General features: G+C 40.0%; 1 protein-coding gene across 3 annotated transcripts in view; it reads left to right on the forward strand.

Annotated features, from left to right (window-relative positions):
* The window catches only part of malrd1 (MAM and LDL receptor class A domain containing 1), a 64,146-nt gene that overhangs the window by 20,080 nt on the left and 23,848 nt on the right, over positions 1–20,218 (forward strand). For all 3 annotated transcript variants that reach the window (XM_061713329.1, XM_061713330.1, XM_061713331.1), the window contains exons 11-20: positions 1,379–1,466; positions 1,572–1,745; positions 1,882–2,038; positions 3,165–3,321; positions 3,442–3,552; positions 5,092–5,305; positions 5,386–5,633; positions 8,355–8,643; positions 14,687–14,932; positions 17,125–17,282. In XM_061713329.1, coding sequence (XP_061569313.1) covers positions 1,379–1,466; positions 1,572–1,745; positions 1,882–2,038; positions 3,165–3,321; positions 3,442–3,552; positions 5,092–5,305; positions 5,386–5,633; positions 8,355–8,643; positions 14,687–14,932; positions 17,125–17,282 — 1,842 coding nt within the window. The remainder of the gene's footprint in view (positions 1–1,378; positions 1,467–1,571; positions 1,746–1,881; positions 2,039–3,164; positions 3,322–3,441; positions 3,553–5,091; positions 5,306–5,385; positions 5,634–8,354; positions 8,644–14,686; positions 14,933–17,124; positions 17,283–20,218) is intronic.

A 20,218-nucleotide genomic window follows, 5' to 3' on the forward strand; every position in this document is an offset into this window, starting at 1 on the left:
TCACAATATGAATCAGTTGCATTTATTCCATGAATCAAAGATGGACGAACAGACATAAGCTCCAAGTGAACGCAGTTCAGTTCTGTGGCAATAAACAATGTGGTGCAGTTGAAGCAAAGAGTCTGCATTTGAGAATGCTCTCCTGTGCTGTGTGATGAAAATCCATTTAATAGATTCACTGCTCAGCATCGATCATGGAGGATGCATCTTCTGCTGTCATTACTCATGAGTGTACACTTTGACAAGCGGTTAAAGACTTTTTTCTGCTATGTTGCTGAGAAACGGATCCCCTGTTTGTCATGGACTGCAGAACGTTCAAAAAAAAGAGACAATGATGAATCAAATTTAGGTAAAGAATCTGCTTTCTATGGAGGCTGCGGGCAAAAGCACAAAATTAAAAGACACAACAAAATAGTGTACATAAAGGTAAATTGTGTACAACAGTATTTCTGGGTTGGTGAGATTTCATTTTTTTAAACATAACACAAAAACAACCACAGACATAGTTTCATCACACCGTAACAGAATTGTAAATTGATAAAATGTGTGTAATAGAAACTAGTTTCAGTGGTTAACAAGTTTATACGGGTAAGAATAGATCTTTTTAAACAACCAAACACCTAAATACTAACATAATGCAAAAACACCTAACATGGTGCCTCCTCCTTAGGTGCTTTGAAATAAAAAAAGACTTTAGATAAGCTTTACTCAGGTTTTCCACCGGCCTCATATCAACAGAAAGATTCTTCAAAAAAGTGGATGTCGTTTAACACATCTGAAACAAAAATATTTTGTGGCATTAGTTTAGAGGATGTTTATTGCTATAAACCTATTAAAGTCTTAATTTTGTAGCTGCTTTTATCAGGGTAAAATCTTAAGTATCTTGCATTAATGTAAAGGAAAATGGACTAAACACTCTCACTGACCAAACAAACTAACAAATCAATGGTGCGGTTTAAAAAGGTTATAAGAAGCAAAGGAAAATTATATTTGTAAAACAAACCCACATGTTCATCATTAATATTAATATCAAGACAAGTTGAACATGCACAAAACAGCATCAATGGCAAACTAACCACATAACTCACATCTAAAACTACACATGCATGAAAAGATACATTTCTATAGCATCATCGATTTCCCATCAGTCCTTGAGGTTGTGTTTGCCTGGAATACCAAATATCACCTGTGTAAACCAAAAAAATGATCCAAACTGATATGGGATATTAAAACTTTCTGGGGTTAAACTTTCTAACAAGCCATTTTGTGACTGCACGATCTTAATTCCTGCAGTTTATCTTGATTTGTAATGAAGCACCAATGAACTAGTCCAGTAATAAGGGCTTGTTTATTTACTTTTCATTTTTCCTATTGCTAGATTTTAATTGAAGGCACTGTTGGAGATGATTTTACTGGAGACATTGCCATTGATGACCTTTCCTTCATGGACTGTGTACCCCACGGCGGTAACTGATTATACTCATAAAGGTTAAAATTTGGGGGAACTACTCCTAATTTCTTTTCGCTACATTTGTAATGTTTTTGTCTTTTCCTGGTATCCCCTGTTCCAGGAGAGCTCCCCTCAGAGATCAACCCGCCAGTGACCCCTCCAGCCACCACGGCTCTGCCCCACAGCTGCCCCGGAGGGCAGTTCGTGTGTGGGACCCACGGGGAGTGTGTTCCCCTCAGTCAAGTGTGTGATTTCAAGTACGACTGCTCTGATGGATCAGATGAAACAAATTGTGGTAAAAATGAGTTTTTCTACACATTTTCCAAGGAATTCCACTTTTTTTCTGATTTTCCACATTTAAACTGTATTTCCCCATGCTTCTCTCCTGCTCCTGTTGTCTATCTCTCTGTTTGATTTGCTCTTTCTTTCAGTGAAGGAAAAGTGCGATTTTGAAGGTGGCGATACTTGTGGTCTGACGATTGTCACCCCTTCTTTATTCCTAAAACACGCATTTCGCTGGGAAACTGACCAAGGGAAAAGCATGCATAAAGGGCAGCAGTATCACCGCCCCCCCAACGACCACACCCTGTGAGTGTCAACAACACAGACCCGATTAAATCAGTATTTTAGACCTGTCTTTTGTAAATGTAAAGGATTCATCCATACTTGCACTGGAAAAAACAAGGACATTTTCCAAGCAAATATTTCATCCTCTGCAGCTGTGAAGATATGCTGTAAAATTAATACAATTGATTTTTCATCAAATTTTGAGATGTTTTTGCACTTTCTTATCTCTGCTGGTGCTACAGACATTTTCTTCTTTCATAAGACAACCCTGAAACCCCGCTTCCCACCTGCACTGCAGCTCCAAATAGATGTACCAGGGAACGGGAAGGCTTTGTTTTATTTAACCCGAGCGGAGACACACCTCATGGAGGTTTGAGAAAGTGAAAGACTGAGGGTTCGTGATAAAGGTTTATAAGCGAGATCCAGCAATGAAACCCTTGAGGGCATCAGCAGCCTTACTCACCCTGCTGTTGCTGTTGGATACAGGCTTCATTTATGCAGCTCAGACCACATTTCAGACCACTTAGAGCAATTAAAGCTAAAATACGAAGAAGATTAATTATTTATCCACTAACTAATGTCATAACTCATCTATTAAATTCAAGGTCAATTTCTAACTCTGATAGTCTTCATTTCTGTTGTAATTATCACTTAATGAATAATTCATTTTAATGTTCTATTTTAATTACACCACCACTCTAATGTTTTTTTTTTAAGTGCATTTCCAGGAAGGCTTTCCACACTCAGAGAAGAGTATTGTCGGCGCAGTTCAGACCTTGTTATAACTTATATAAATCACAGATTTACTTTTATAACCCTCTTTAAATGAGTTAACTTCAGATATTGACCTCTGTTGAAATGTTTTGTTATTTATGTCTAGATGTTTGCACACCTGTGCTGACTCTAAACTGCTGCGCTCCTCGGTTTGACACATTTCTTTATGGACAATGTTTTAATGAAAGAGGGAACAGATGACTCCCACTTTAAGCAATATATTCCCAGAGCCCCTCCTTGGACGTAATATTAGTTAAAGGTCACATATATCTGCAAATTAATGACTGTTACCTATGAATTAAGTTGTAGCTTGCTCTGAAATCTGCAGCTGAAGTTGAGCATTGTTTTGTATTTTCTGTTATTTCACCGATAGCAACAGCCCTGAGGGCTGGTACATGTATGCAGACAGCTCAAACGGAGGCTACGGTCAAGCCACTGACCTCCAGACACCCATCATCTCCTCCACTGGGCCGCTGTGTACCCTGATCTTCTGGTACCATATGAGTGGGTTCACCGTGGGTTCCCTGCAGGTGGGAGGAGAAGATGATCTCAGTGGAAGAGTCAAGCATGTTTCTGAGTGCAGAGTTCAATGTCTGATGAGACCTGAGTTCCAGAAATACTCATGCTTACTGTTTTTCTATCATCTGCAGGTGCTGCTGAGGCATGGAAATGACACCCATGTGGTCTGGTCTCAGACTGGTAACCAAGGCAACAAGTGGAGGCGAGGAGAAGTGTTTTTAGGGTTATCAAACAACCTCCAGGTCTGTCAGGGTTTGTTTTTTCAAAGAAATAGCATAAGATTCTAATTCAGTGCAGTTAAATGATCATATCACCGTTTCTTTTTTCTTATTTATGCTGCAACTTTTAAAAGGGTCTTCATCCTTCATCTCTTTATGATCTCCTGTCCATCATGAATATTTGATATCGTTACTCTTTTTATAACCAGGAATATCTTGTGATACACCTGACACATTCAAAAAGATCAAATCGTTTATTTTATGTCCACTATCCGCCAGGATTTTATCATTTGATTTATAAACTTAACGTTCATGTAATTTATACAGCAGAGTTTTGTTGAAGTGCATGAACAGCTCATAATGGCTTGTCATAATAATCATTGTCATTTATCATGATTGCTATGAGTCAGAAAAAATGCTTTTTAATGTCCATTAATTTCCCTAAAGCCCCAGTGAACATAGTAAACATCTGGTAAAAATCTGCAATCTGCTGTTTAAATACGGGATTCTTCTTGGTGGTCGTTTAGAAATGTCCTGAAACTGCGAGGGGATATTATACGGCCAAATATCTCTCTTCTGTCTCTAAACAGAAATACTCTTACGTGTACAGTACAAGTTTCTTGTGTTGAAATATCAATCCCAGTTTCAGTAGGAAGAATATCTGAGTCTTTTTAGGAAGTGCCATTCAGCTCTTGTTGTCTCCCGACGTTACTATCATTGAAAACCACCCAAAGTAACTTTGACTCCGGTCCTGGTTATCTCTCACAACAGCTGAAAATCGCTTCGATGCACCATGTCACACATCAATAACGATGGCTATAAGATAAAGATAGCTTAACTCATGGCAAAGGAGATTAAAAAACTCCAGAAAGTGAAGATGGTGGAAGGGAGGAAGATGAAAGAATGACCGAGGAAATGTTAATGTCAGACAGCGTCGTAAAAGCAACTTAACCTCTCCACGCTTATCTAGTGTGTCTCGATAAACACACTAGATTAACACTAGTGGCACTTTTTGTTAAGTAATACATGAAAAGCATCCTTCTTTTCTTAGATACTATTTATTTCTGAACAGAAATGGAGTGATAGTAGTGCCGGGTATATATTTCTTTCTGAAAAAATAAGTAATAAAATAAAATAACCTAAAATAATACTAAATAACAACTTGTTTTTGGTTATCTCAGACTGTTGATGTCTAATTTTTCTCTCAAGTAAACCGTGAAATTAAATTATTGCTCAAACATCGTTCATGGGGAATAAACTGACCTTTTATCAACAAAGTTTTGCTTCAGTTCCCAAATCAACCTGACCTGAACTTAACCTTCATCAGACCAGTCGCACCTTTCAACCTGACTGATCCGTTCCGCTGATACTTTCAGCAGCTGACTTTTCACACCAATGATCTCATTAAAGAGGCTAATGAGACCACAGGTTACCTTTTTCTTTTCTCTCAGAAACAACATGAGTCATTAAGGAAATAGCATTTGCAGTTTTGTTGCACTGGCTCCTCTAACGATATTAAGTTTCTAAAAATAAATTGATCCCAGGTTTGCTGTCGTTCGTCAGGTGGTTTTCAGAGCGAAGCGAGGGATCAGCTACATGGGTGATGTAGTGATAGATGATGTCAGCTTCGTGCTCTGCTCTCCTCCTCTTCCATCTCATCGGCCGTGCACAGCAGAGCAGTACGCCTGTGCTAATGGTCACTGCATCCCTTGGGACAACTTATGCGACTTCATCAGCCACTGCGAGGATAATTCAGACGAGGACCCGTATATCTGCAGTGAGTCCTGGAGAATGCTTAATTTCCAGATAATTGAATGGCTTGGATTGATTCCTTTTTTTTTAATTGCTATCTTTTAGAGGGCTTCAGTGGACGCTGCAACTTTGAGTTTGACCTCTGTTCCTGGCATCAGTGCCAGCAGGATGACTTTAACTGGCTTATCAAGGCGGGCAGCACTCTGACACCTGGTACCGGGCCATCCAGCGACCACACGCTGAGAGACCCCACTGGACACTACGTCTACCTGGAGAGCTCGTTCCCCCAGGCGTTCGGGGACACCGCTCGCATGATCGGACCCTTGCTGAGCAGCAGGAGCTCCCAGTGTAAGGTCAGGCTAAGACCAACGGCCAGTAACAAGGGTTAAGCAGTTACATAAAGGTTATGGGTTATACTTTAGATGTTAAACCCGGGCCTGAGGCTTAAGTGTCATCCAGTTATGGAGTTAAATAGTTATATACACTTACTGAACATCTATAAGTCAAATATATATTCTGTTTTAACTCAAAACTGCTTTAGTTCATTTTGTTTTGGTCCCTAACAACAATTGACACTCCCTTTATCCCCCGCCCAAAAAAAAATAGACGTAGGACTGTTTTCACTGTTGATATATATGACAACCAATCTGAAAAAGTTAGGAAGTAAGGAAAATATATTTACTTTGACTTAAATTGCTTTGCAGACAGCAAGAATTTAATCTATTAATATGCATCCATCCCTGCAGAAAATGATAGTTGTGGTAAACAGACTACACACACCAAAGATCATGGTGGATGTTAAGCTATGTGCATTTTTCACCTGCTTTCTTCATATATTGACTATTCCTACTAAAGTATAATTATTTGATTATGGAATAAAGATAATTTTTTTCATGGTGACAGTTTTATTTCCGCAGCTAGCTCAGAACATTTATTAATGTTCTGTTTCTTTGTGTAACCTTTCCAGTCCTTGAACAGAAGCCTCTCTGCGTTCCAAGATTTCAAATTTACGCATTAGTTATTTCCTTATAAAACAAGCAGACGACAGCATCCTAATAAAATATTATATAAAATAATGCAGTAACATTTGGCATGATAGCGGCATTAAAAGTGCTTCTTTTCAAAATAACTCTTTCCCATGATACATGATGGAAATTAATGTTTTGTCGATATTTTAGAAACCCTCCAAAAATTCAGCTCATATTTTACCAAGAAGATTGACGCTTTCTTTAATGAGTGCTGCGGCTCCAGGGTGAAAGGCTGTTCTGTGGTGCTGATTATGTGTACTATGTAACATATTCACACCAATCTGGTGCATACAAATGATCTGAAACATGCAAACCTGATAATTAAAACAAGTGAGAAATTGATAAAAATGTGGAAAGGATTTGTATGTTATCTATAAAACAATATTTTATGTGGATAAGGTTGTGAAATGAACTTAAAAAATAAAACAAGACAGACAAGCAGAGTAAAATCTAACACTGGTGTTAAATTACCGAAGGTTAGTTAGTTCACAGGTAATCAGTACAAACACAGCTAACAAATCGAAGGGTGAGCCAAAGGATTCAGATTAATTCTTTTAATGTGCTCAGACAGTTCAGCAGAAGAAAGTAGCTATTAAAGAGGCAAGATCAAAATACAAGAGACATCGTCTGGTCTAGGAAGAGCTGCTCAAGTGCTGCCAGGGTTGCCAGTTCTGCTTTTTAGAAGCAACTTTGAGCTTGATTTTTGTTTAGTTGCTTTACAATTTCAAAAGTTGCATGTTGCTGTTTTTTAAGCCTTGTTTTCTGAGCTCTGGTTGCTTATTTTTTCCTCGCAGGATTTGACAATCCTAGTCAGTTTGATGACATATTTCATAGGGACTTTAAACTTCTGATTTCATAGATTAGTTGAATTCAGTTTCGTGTTTGTACAAGTAGGCTTTGGGAGTTGGAAAGAGTAAGCTAATATTTGATCATAAGTGGGCTACAGGCCTCCATGTTGTTGTTCATTAACAGTTGCAATAAATACAGTATATCACATAAACACAGTTTTTTATTTTTGGCCATGAGAGTCCAAGTTGCTTATTTTTCTTGCAGGATCTGGCAACTCTGATGCTTGCATGGCTAAAACAACTTACCAAGAAGAAAAATTTAAGCTGATCTAACATTAAAAAAAAGAAAATAGAGACGGACATATATATATAAAACAATCTAATCTTTAATCTCTGCTTCTTGTATTTGTGTGATACTGATTTAATGGGCTGCTTTATGTTAAGGATAGTAACAGGTCAAATCAGTCTTCTGATCTGACAATCAGCAACAGCTTGTGCCAAACTATTCTGCAGTTTTCCAGCACAAGTGATAATTTTTATCAAACATGACCATCTTTTACTTTTACCCTCAGTAAAAATGTGATGCAAATAAAAGTAAAACAGGAATTTGAGCCTGTATTTTTGCTTTGGTAGTGTGTGCAGAGTTCTGGGTGTGTGCATCTCCTCCCACTTGTCAGCCTCTGCCAGGAATGATTTCTTGATTGACTGCCCAGCTTGCTCTGTGTCATGTCCGTCTTATCCCACTCCTGACCTGCCAATCAATCACACAGTCAGCAAAAAGGTGCCAATTAGACTGAAGGGAGGGGCTGCGGAGGGCTGCGGAGGAGCTGCGGAGGGCGAATCGAGGAGGAAAGGACAGATGGGGATTAGTGGTGCTGCATGGAGCTCATGAGCACGCTGCCATTTTGAGAGGATGCCCATAAAACATCAGTATCTCACAGTTTCTCTCGTTTTATTAAAGAAGAGGACTGAAAGGAACATTTGTTCAATCTTGTGACTGACTGAGCAAATTAAAACCTTTTATCTCAGGGTTTCTCTTTATGTTCTGTACTGACAAATGTCAGTGAAAAAGTAAAAAAAACAGATTAATTAATATTTGTAATTCATTAGAAATCATAAAACAAATGGGACTTTATCTTTTTGGATTACAACACACACATTACAAAAACGTTAATAATTAGTAACAGTACGTGTTTCCAGCATTTTGATTGGATCTGTTTTGAATAGTTTTTTGTTTGTGTGTTTTGTTTTAATCCAGATGCGTTTCTACTTTCACATGTCTGGAGCGGGTATCGGGACTCTTAGCGTCTTCATCCAGACCGAAGGACAGAAGCAGCTGCTGCTGAACCTGACGGGAGATCAGGGGAACTACTGGCAGATGAGGGAGCTCCCACTGAGCAGCCCCAGAGACTTCCAGGTGGTGTTGGAGGGCAAGGTGGGCCGCAGCGAACGGGGAGACGTCTGCCTGGACGACATCACCTTCTCTCCTGGGTGCCTTCCTTCCCCCTCTGCTGCAATAACGGATGCCACTCCTGCACCTCCAGCAGGTACCGGCTTCACTGCTGTTGTCTGCATTTATTTAACTCACATTTACGTCATCGGTACCTGAATTGGTTTCCTTAATGCATCCTCTATTTGTATTTATGCCAGAGGTTTTGCAAGGGATGGAAGTGCCTGTCACCTTGATTCAGATTGAAATTTTCCTTAAAAGTACTGTATAGTTTATCATTATATTTAGTAGCGGAGAGGGTAAGACAGGATGAGACGATCCACTTCTCATTTATGTAGCTACATTTGGGATTGCAAATAGGGTCATTTTGATGTAGCAGCCTTTTGACGGATTAGATTGCCCTCCGACGGGTAGGTCACCAGATCAATCCCAGCCCCCACGGGTTCACAACAAGGTGGTGTTCACGACACTGAACCCCCACCTCGTGCCATTGTCCCATCTAGTCTCAGTCCCAGTCCTACGCTTGGGTAAATGGGTTGGGGTTGGGTCCGTCAATGTGAGGAACATATTGATCTGCTGTAGAGTCCCTTCCAACGAGAAACAAAGCTGGAACAGGCTGGTTTTTAATCTACAAAATGGACTGAGAGGTAATTTGATGAATCCACCTTTAAATCTGTCACATCTCAGACAGCTTATTTTAGTTTTATACTCATCTTTTTATAGTCTGTTTATTTGTTGACCTGTTTAGAAGCGGAAAGGTGAATCTCTTCTTGGATTAGTTTCTTCCACCTGTGCATTTTCAACGGGGACAACTATAAAATACGTTCACTGAGGAAAGTGCACTCTTTATATGGCTCTATAAAATCTAATAAGATACCGGTTGTGTTCAGTCTTACTAGAAAACAATAGCGACCTTTGACAGATTCAGTAAAATATAAACTCAAGTGCTCAACTTCACATGAGCGAGCTCTGTCAGACGGGCTACGATTCAATAATGCGCCGCCGTAAAAAAAGAAACCTGGCATGGAGCTGTATTGAGACGACAGCGTGCACCTACAGTACGTCTGCAGAAGAGCAGCTGTCCAGATGAAGACCAGAGCATGCTGCTTCTGAACAACCTGCTCAATGAATAATGCTTGTTTAAGTCCACTGTGGCAGCAAGACTGTGGGGACTGCAATCTTTGCCATACTTTCACTCAGCAACTGCACTGTTGTTTACCTTCAAGACTGTTTTATTATAACTGCTAATGTGATGAAGGAAACGTAACTGCAGAGCCACAAGTGCCAACTTATACCGTTTACAGATGTTGGAAAATGTGACTATGGCATGTTTAGATGATAGGATCGTCTATGGCTGTTGAAATATTATAAAGCTGTTTTATTTAGATCGTGAGCAGCTTTTGAAAGAAAACAATGTTTTATATAAAGGGAAAATGAAAGAAAAACCCAAAGTAATATGTACATTGGCAAGACCTGGACATGAATCAGACCACCTCAGAAGTGAGGTTATACATCCGTTTGTCGCTTCTGGGTAAACATGACCTAGTACAGAAGAAAGTTACACTCTTTAAAAACTATGATAGTAATAATCAGGGTTTCTCCAAACTTCAGATCTGAATCAAGCCCGAGTCTAGTCCAAGTGGGTCCTACCCAAACGGTGCAGCTGTCGTCTTTCTAAACACATGCAGTCTTTAAATCACATTTTAAGCACATCTAAACATACACGTTCTCGTTATACTTCAGAACCATCACAACACTTGTGTTTTTGTTACTCTTGCCCTTTTTCAAAAACACAAGCACACTTCTCTTGCAACCTAAGGGAAAGTAGGATGCACACTTCAGCTTCCTGATGCCAAATTCATTACAGTTTGAAAGTTGTTCTCACACCTAAAAATATGACTATAAGAACCATTAAATATACAAATAATGACTCTGTCATTTATCTATTCATGTAAACAAGCATATCAGTATCTGTAAATACATGTGTAACAAAAGAAACACAGCTGCATTTATGAGAGACGGACAGGACAACGTGGGTAACCTCACACAGGTTAAGGATTTTATTGTGCTGCTTTCCTGAAATAGCAGGAAAATGTTCGACCAACTCTATAACACAAAATGTGATTGGTAGTCCCTGAAACAGTGTTCCTAAAGCATTTTTAAATGACTGTTTCTCTTAGAAGCTCTTATTACATTTGTTCGCTGTATCTGATTTGGAGAACAACTGTGGCTATGTGCCTGCTGACAAACCGTCTCTGCGAACATGAAAGAACTCGCCACAACAACATTAACATCGACAGACTGCAGCTGGCATTGCTCTCTGCATATTAGCAGACTGTGAAAGAAGCCAACAAAAGTGAGTTTTAAGTCTAGTTTATTGGTCAGTAAACTTCCTGCGTATACTTTCCTGCTCTGCTTCTGCCATAAACCGAGCAAACAAACACGTCGAACCAACTTCACTGGGGAGTTCTTGCCGGATGAAGTTGTCTCCATTGTCTCCTCCATGCTTTCTTTACAGATAGAATATGTACTTTTTAACCTCTTGGGGAAGGATCCTAGACATAAACCTCCTGGCAGTTTAGCACCTCAACACGATGCATGGATGACGTGACCTGATGTGAGAACGTGCACCTGCATAAAATCAATATCAAACTTAATGGATCCATGCCAAATGATTATCACATAAAATAAAAACCTGAGGACAAGTCCAAGTCCTGGCCTCGAGCCCACACGCCTGGTATTCATGGTGCATGTGTAAATAGTGCTACGTTTAATTCTGCTAATTACTTAACATGCTGCAAAAGAGATGACACAAAACATCAGCTATGTTTAGACAGATAATAAGTGGTTTGAAAATTTCCCACATTTTTATGAGGTAAAGCTTTATAAGAGGCGGGAGCTTTAACACCTCCAATGTCAGCCTGATAAATGTATTTCTTTACTGCTGTGGAGAATAAGATGGAGAAAAGAGAATTACTTGGTTATTTGCTAGTAAAGGAGAATGGAGCTTTGGAGCTGAAGTCACTTGGAGCTGGAGAAGTTTTCTCTTCGGCTGCAGTGTGATGGGTGCAATTCTTCTTCCAGCTGTCTCTTTCCTCCTCCATTTTCACCGTCTGTTAGTGACTGGCTGGTTGCAGCAGAGCAGGAGTATTAATCACTCACTGGTGCAAAGTAGGAGTAATGCGGTGTAATATTTAGTGCGGTAAAGCACACTAATGAAGATTTCTTGTGTATGCAGTAATTACAAGAAGTGCAGGAGCCACGGTTTATCACCTTAAGCTTTGCTGTGCTTGACATTTTTTACTGATATTGAAGGGAAGAATCCTGTTTCTATCTGTTTTACACCCTTAGTGTCAGCTGCAACATGTCATTCATTCTCAGGCAAATTTACTGCTAATCAAAATGCTTTTAAAAAAAACCTCAAACAATTCATAGCTTGAACAGATGTCGGAAAAAGAGAGGAGGAAAAGTGCCCTAGTCAAACAACGTTAATAAAGTTTCCATCAATGTTGGCATGTTGCAAATCAACATATTAACTAGATTTAAAATAACAAAGAGAACAGGGCAGATGATATCTTTATTATCGCTATAATTTTTTTAAACATGGCAGGGAAATTTTCTGAACTACTAAATGATTAGAAATAAAGCAGGGTGGAAACAAAGTCCCAACAAGTCCTGTGTTTGAGAGTGCTGTCCGAAAAGGAAATGCCTGATTCAGAATGAGTATATCTCTACTGCTGAAGAATATTATATGTTTCCCAAGATGGTGATTATTATTGTTATTATTCTTATTTATGCTTACTTGTGTAAGATTCTGCCTATAACATAAATCTACTAACAGACCAAAAAATGATTTAGATTTGAAACAGAGGTTTGGGGTTACATGCATCTCGTGGAGTTTAGGCCAGAGTGTTACAGTAAGTGAAGTTCATCATGCAGTTAAAGAGCCATGGAGGAGAAGACTGGAGGATGAAACTTGTTCTGTCTGTATCTTGGCAGCTGCAGGCTGCAGAAGATGAACAGCAGTATTGATGAGGTCAATGACTGCTGTAGTCACTGCTGCATCTAAATACCATTAAATGCTAAAAGACTGACAGCTACAAGCACACGTTTGCAGCTGAGCATTTACGATGATATGCCCTGAGCTAATTTCATGTTTATTCCATGTTGATCATGCACTGGCCATATGCATTTACCTTTTTAATTGTATTTATACACATGTCATGTTACCCTTTTGGCTATGCCATTTTGGCATAGTAATGTAGAAAAGGAAATCTGGAAATGTGAGGAAATCGTACAAGAACATGATTAAATGTCTCCCCAAACCGAATCAGCCTCTGTTTGAGTCTCCATGTGCTTTGTAGAGGAGACTGCAGTGTCTGTGTGAAGAAAACTGTGATTATATTTGCTGCAATACATTTATAATGGTATGTCATAACGATCACTGACATTAATAAATTGCTGTCTGTAAAGTTAAAACTTCTTATTATCTTTTCACTCTATGTGTAAATGTTCCCTCCAGCCTGCAAAAAGCTGTCAGAATAATTTACATTTAGAGTCTCAGTGGCACTGTCAGAAATGCTTTCAGCCAATCATATTTTTGATAATAAAGCTTCAGAGTTGGTTTGTAGAATTATTTTTAAATATAGTATATCCACGAATACGTTTAAAATAAGTATTTTAAATGTTTGATACAGATACCATGTGTTACCAAACACATTTTATTGGTTCGGTTTATCTGTCATACTTTTTAGCATCTTGTGTTTTAAACATGCATTGCCAGTAATGTCGGTGCAGCAGGGGGCAGTCCTCCTGTACGCTTCACCCATTGTGCTCGAAGATGTGAGGTTTGCCATGTAAGAAAAATTGTATACAAATGAATTAGTCTACATTCAGAGTGTAAAAGATTTAGGGAGACTGTAAGTGTTGTATGAAAAGTGAAATGTTTGCCACTTTGAAAACTACCTTTTCTTTAAAACTAATCCACTTAGAGGCCGAGTTTGCAGGCGAACAGCCTGGCTGCTCGGTCGGTCGGGAGCTGTGGCTTCCTGGCTTCCTTTTCTCCTTTGTTGGGGCACATTGCTTCTGGTCCTGTGCATCTGAAGAGGAACAAAGGATTAGGAAGGACTTATACCCCTTTCTCTCCTTTAATTACAGGGACCACCCCTCTTCATCACGCCTCATCTCCTTGTCTAACGCCCCCTGAGCTAGGCACTGACCCCCCTGGAATGCGTGGCTCCAAAAGAAGCAGATTTTACCCCCTCAAGCATCGCCACCAATGATACAGTGATTTAAGCTTACAGCCCCTTGTCCCTTTGTCCTCATAAGCTTCTTAAAAAGACCCCGATGCCGCATTCAGATGGTCCTCATTTTCCTGTGCTCTGAAGTTGATCCTCAACTTTTGTAAAGCTGTTTAATGCGGCAAAATGTGCAGTTCGTGACTTACAGGGGAAAAATATTTATTTTCAAGCAAAGTTGTGAATTCCGGTTGGAAGTTCTTAAACAAATGGTCCATGTTTAATTTCCTCTACTACAGTAACTGTGAGGGTGAATGTGATTTGTCATAAAAACAAGAAAAAGGGAAACAGGCAGTCAGCAGCTGCAAGTCACGGTTAATCGTAAATCTATTTTTGCTATCTAAAAAACCAAACTGGAAAGGGGAAATGGGAACTAAGGTAATAGCTTTGCTATTGTGATGGGGTGATGGGAAGAAGTGAAAGATCAGAGTGAAAGATTTTGATTATTTAACTAACACAGATGGGCTTACATGCTGCCCAAACAGCTAAGGGCTCTCTGAGATAAATCTATGATTGTGTTGGACACTTATCGGTTGAAAGACGGCTCAAGTTCTGCAAACTCGAACTACAGCTGCTCTCTGTTGATGTTTCACACCTCGTTTGTCCACAAATGCTCCTCGAGTTCAAACTAGGGAATGAACAGATGGTTCGATGCTTAAAAACCAACTTGTTCCTGATGAGCAACAATTTGTTTTTACTAATGTTTACAGGCTAATGTTTATTGTACATTAATGTACACTTGTAGATTTTAGTGTCACTTTCAGACATATTGAATGAGGATGCACACAAGATGTGACAGTATTACAGATGTGAAAGCTGAGTCATATTGCTTCTTTCTTCCAGGGTCCTGTCCTCCAGGCTCCGTGCTTTGTGAAAATGGCAGGTGTTTTACTCCAGAACAGCGTTGTGACTTCACAGATCACTGTGAAGATGGCACGGATGAGAAGGATTGTGGGACTTCCTGCTCCTTTGAGAACGGTCTCTGTGGCTGGAAGAGCTCCTTGGCTGATAACTTTGACTGGGCGCTGGGTACCGGATCTGTCCAGAGTATACGCCCGCCTTACGACCACACACTGATGGATGAGACTGGTATGTTATTCATCCTTCTACTGAAACCTAAACTGTAAGCTAATTTCAAAATGCCAGTCTTGGCTCTTTGTGTTGTTGCCTCGTCTGTAATTTATAATTGTATACTTTTCCAAGAGCATCTTCACTTGTATCCGACTCTCGAAAGAGCGTACAATGATTGAAAATGTCTCACTTTTAAGAGGCAAACTGCTGCGGTAGCACTCCGCAATGGGTAATTCAGGTTGCAGACAAAATCAATGAGCTATTTCACAGCGTGTGGATGTACAGCAGCAGCGAAGTCAGATGATTGATACGGTGCAAAAATTCCATTATCAGAGGTTCTGGGTAAAAAAGCTATATACATGAATAAATAAACACAAATGCAAATTTGCTTCCAAGGAGCTCTTAAAGGGCCACTGCATCGTTCAGTAAGGATTAGTAATGTCTCCTGATAAACCTGTTTGAGTACGCAACTGTGATGATGAGTTGAGCACAACGAAAAACATTCCCGATAACAATCATACTGAATTATAAAAGCAGCTGAAATCTGAGAGGGGGATGGATGATGTAGTCTGCTATTGGCAATGAAAAGTACTCTATTTAGACAAAATTACTCAAATTAAAAGCTTGAAATGACAGATTTCATGAAAATCTTAAAAGGAACCCTGGCTATTAAGACATGTAGGTCTTAAAAGATAAATGTTGGTATCAATTATAACAATGTGATATAAAAAACCTTGTTGATGTCTTCGTTTTTATAAAATTTGAAAATATAATTTAACATGTAGGTCGCCATTGTTGTTTACATTCTGGGTAGTGACGTCAGACGGTGGCTCCTGCTAACCCCCGTACACTGTTTTGACACCCAGAAACAGATGAAAACACAGCTAAACAGGTGACGGCGCACCAGAAACACAGATCAAAACACAGCTAAACATTAAGGTGACGGCGCACCTACAAAAAGGTAAAAAAAAAAAAAAGTGCCGCACCATACAGCATGAACTACAAAAACACCATAAAATTCAGATAGACTAACAGACCACACGTTTCAACTAGCAGATAACCGATGCTACAATAAAAACCTCAGCCAGATCTGGCGTCATTAAATTAAATAAAGATGTTCTTGCCTATTTGAAGCGAAGTCTGCGCCTCCCGTTTCGTCAAAGTCCCGGGCCAGTCCCCTCAGCCTCTGGTCTGTCATCAAACGCTAAACCAGCACCGAGGCTGGTTTTAGGGAGGGCAGGGGTGGGCTATGCCCACCCAAACCTGCATCCTCCCCACCGCTGCTCCATCCCGGCGGCGAGAGCGGAGAGCGGAGAGCGGATGGCGGAGCGCTGCAGGCTCATAGAGCCACGGCTACACCGACTACGGCTACGTAGGCTCCTGCGTAGACGGCGTAGCCTACGCCGTCTACGCAGGAGCCTACGCCGTTGACGCCGTAGCCTAATGCACTGGTAAGATGCGCACGACTTTGATCATTTTTGCAGATCTCCCGTGCATCACAGAACTTTGATCCAGTTTGCCTGAACCGAGACGTCTTATGGGCTCCCTCGTCAGCCTCCACGGCCGGGAGATGCTGCTCATCTATGTTTTAGATACCTGTCCCAGTTAAACCAACGCGGCTTATCTTCCCAGAGCCACCGTTGTACGTCATCGCCCCCAGAATGCATTGCGCAAGTAAAACATGGCGCCTCCCGCAGGTCAAAATATGTGATAAACATTGTAGATTTTTAAAGCAATTAGATTATTTTATGTGTTTCTAACAACATATTTTAGTATAAGAGAACAATTGTGGCTAATTAGGGACTACAAGTCTTAATAACCAGGGTTCCTTTTAAGAATAATAATGCTAATACAATAACAAGAGAAGGATGAGAAAAGACTGCAATGTTATCATTGCTGTTTATTTGGATAGTAAAAGTTTTATTTACTGTATTTGCAGACAGACACAAAATATTCTCCTTTTGGTTTTGTATTCATCCACCTCCTCGGATCTCCCCAACCCCCTTCTTCATGAATTGAACTTTATAGCATAAGCTTGAGTGCTCCTCTGGATCAAAAGGGAGTAGGAGATGTGTTCAGGATTGCTCGCTGACCCCTGGCCTCACCCCCCGACACACTCTTCTTGACCTTGCTGTAATTCGTCAGAGACTGCAACAAACTCCTTTCTTCTGACCTGCCCTATTTCTCCATCATTTCTCCTTCTCCTTCAGGTCATTTTGTCTATCTAGAAGCGACGCCAGTGGGACTGAAAGGTGACAAAGCTCACATTAGGAGCTCAGTGTGGAAAGAGTCCAGCCCCATCTGCAAGCTCTCCTTCTGGTACTACATTTCCCATAACACTTCGGGGACCATTCGGCTATTGATCAAGGTAAAACTTCACATGTGTGATATGTGCAAAGTCACAAAAATAATACAAAAGAACTAACCTAATCTGCCCTGTCATAGCCATGGTTTCTATGGTTACAAGCAGGTGGTAATAAACCCTGACTATATTCAATCATCTCAATTTTCCCTGTAATCGCATCATATCGTTGGTCTCACTAATTTGGCAAAAGGAGAAAGTGGACTGTCAATCTTTGCAACATTGTTTCATCTTTGGGGAGTCTGTAGGGGGAGGAGGTGAGTGATGGGGGTCACGGTCACCCCCCCACCCTGCCATCAGAACAGTCTCCAGGCTTCACATGTGTAAGGTATCTAGTTCGTGAATGAACTGTTGACTCTCTGGGATGAAAATGATGCCAACCCATCCCCCCCTCCCCGATACAAACGCTGCTGTTTTACTCTGCCGGCATTCTGCCGGAGGTCTGTTTTCCGTCAGTTTCATTTAACATTGTCAGGTACAGCTGAAGGTCAACATGTACGTGTTGAATAATTCCTCTTTGTAGGAATGTGTAGTACAGCAGGGTGTTGTATGTGGAACGCCTCCATGATTACTCAGCAAGGCTCAGGTCAAGTTTTTTTTTTTTTTTAAGTTGAAGTACCCTGCCTAACAAATTTAACATAATAAAAAAAAATCTTAACTGAAGAATTGCATGAACTGTTTAGGGCAATTACGCGTATTCCTCTGTGCAACAGAGCAACCGTGGAGTCTCTGAACCCCGCTGGTACTCAGGTGACATGCAGTCAATGCTGTGAAATGTATTCTTGTCGAACCCCTGACAGTTGTCGACATTTGTCACACTGCAACTTTGTGTTTGAAAATATGTTAAATTTCCTCATGTTATAGAACTTTTACTGAATGCTACAGTGCCCAGACGAAAGGAAAACATTTCTTAATTATGGAATAAGACCTGGCAGGTTTGCAACCTTTTTCCTGGGATTTAAAAAACAATACAAAATTGATTACTGACAATCTCATTATTTATATGGAAAATAACATAAATATATTATGTATATATTAAAGTATTATATTAAAGTATATTTGTTGCATTTCTTATACAATATACTGCTTATGCATTTATCAAAGCACCTGAGTGATACATGGTATTTATTGAGCCTGTTTTGCATCTAGTTATGAAACAAACACTTTCTGTTATTGAATCCATGCTGATGCATAATAAGATATTTAAAATAATGAAATTAAAATGATGGAAATGACTTGGTGTTTCAAGTCAGGTCGTGTGGCTCTGTGACTGATTATGTGTCTCACTCAGAGACAGTCCACAAATATCCATTGTCTTCTGTCTAACATGCCCTCCTCTTCTTCCAATATCAAGCTTTATGGATGAAAAATGCTAAATTTGGCCTTTTACAGAAGGTCATCTCTCAACATTAAGATGATCCAGCCAGTCATTTACACTGAGACAGACACGGAAAGTGTGATGGGTTCAGAGATGAACAGGGATGATGTTAGACCAGTGAAGTGTGTGTTGTCTTTGTGTGTTATGAGAGAGGGGGTGGAGAAAAATCAATATCTGAGTCCAGTTTTATGTTATTATAGCTTCACAGTGCACATGACTTATGTGAGGTGCATGTATGACCTCACGAGTTCAAGACATTAGCACTTAGCGATTATTACTTTGTGCAGTCATTTACAATATTACACCATTTTCATCGTCTAGATGTTGCATTGAGTCCAGGCGGCTACATAAAATACACTGCATACATTTGTAAAGGCATGACTGGAAAATCACTTGCATGCTTTGCAAGCATCCATCCATCAATGCATCCATTTCATACACCTGCTTCATCCTGCTCAGGGTCCTGGAGGGGCGAGAGCCCCCCCAAGATGTCCTCTTCATGCATCACGCGGGTGATTACAGTTTGGGGCATCTATAAAGAGCTGGTTGAAATACAAAGACAGTCCTATGACCAGTTCTGAGAGAAGGAATTATATTTACCTGGGAAGTGGTTCTGCTGTGAGCTTCACAGACATGTTTGTTTATGTCAGCAAGCCTGTGAACTGCTCATAGCAGTTATTATTCATCACACGTAAGTGCCAGTCCTCAGACTGGTCGGGAGAAGCGAGTAAATGAAGGTGAGGTCTGAGTGTGAGCTAAGTATCGTTAAGCTGCCAAATTACAAAGTCACTAATCATTACATGGATGAAGTGTCCACATACTGTATATTCTTACAGTTTGCAAAATGTAAATACAAATGAAATGCAATGTCTTTGCAAATAAGTAAAACTATACTTAACTGAAAATAATACACGAGGAATACTTATGTGGGAGAGGGCATTTAATGTTATGTTGATTTGAAGATTGAGGTGGAGGAAAACAATGAAAACTGGCCATGTTTGAAACCACATGCTACGCTACGAGCACAGACTGATAAATGCAAAATGTAGCATAGAGGATGCAATGTGCAAACAATTGAACTCTGCAGTAAAGTCCCACATGGCGTGTTTCTGCTTTCCAAAACCCTGAATGCTTTAGCATAATTACGTTTATCTGCCCTGGATTATATGATTCAGAGAATCTGGGAAATCTGCATCAGCCTGCCTGACAAGCCTGAACACCAAAACGGAATGGGCATAATTTATACCTCATGTCCTGTATTAGGAGAAATTAATATCCAAAATGGTTTTTGGACGTCTTCTTTACCATTATGGAGACTGTGGCCTCCAGGCTGGGATTCCTCTGGTTTATTATCAAAAACCAACAACCGAGGAGCAACCACAGACAACAAGCAGCCTCTGCGATGGTCTGGAGGCGCTTAAGTGCAAATGGATCACTATGATTGAGAAAGATTATATTCCGGTTTTCAAGCAACACTTCCTACAATCTAGGTAACATCTTTCTCAGAGTAAGCTTGGCTTTTTTTCAGCAAGACAAGAAAGCAAGAATGCCAAAACAATGTGTG

Source organism: Cololabis saira, chromosome 22 (assembly GCF_033807715.1).
Source record: "Cololabis saira isolate AMF1-May2022 chromosome 22, fColSai1.1, whole genome shotgun sequence".
Taxonomy (NCBI): domain Eukaryota; kingdom Metazoa; phylum Chordata; class Actinopteri; order Beloniformes; family Belonidae; genus Cololabis; species Cololabis saira.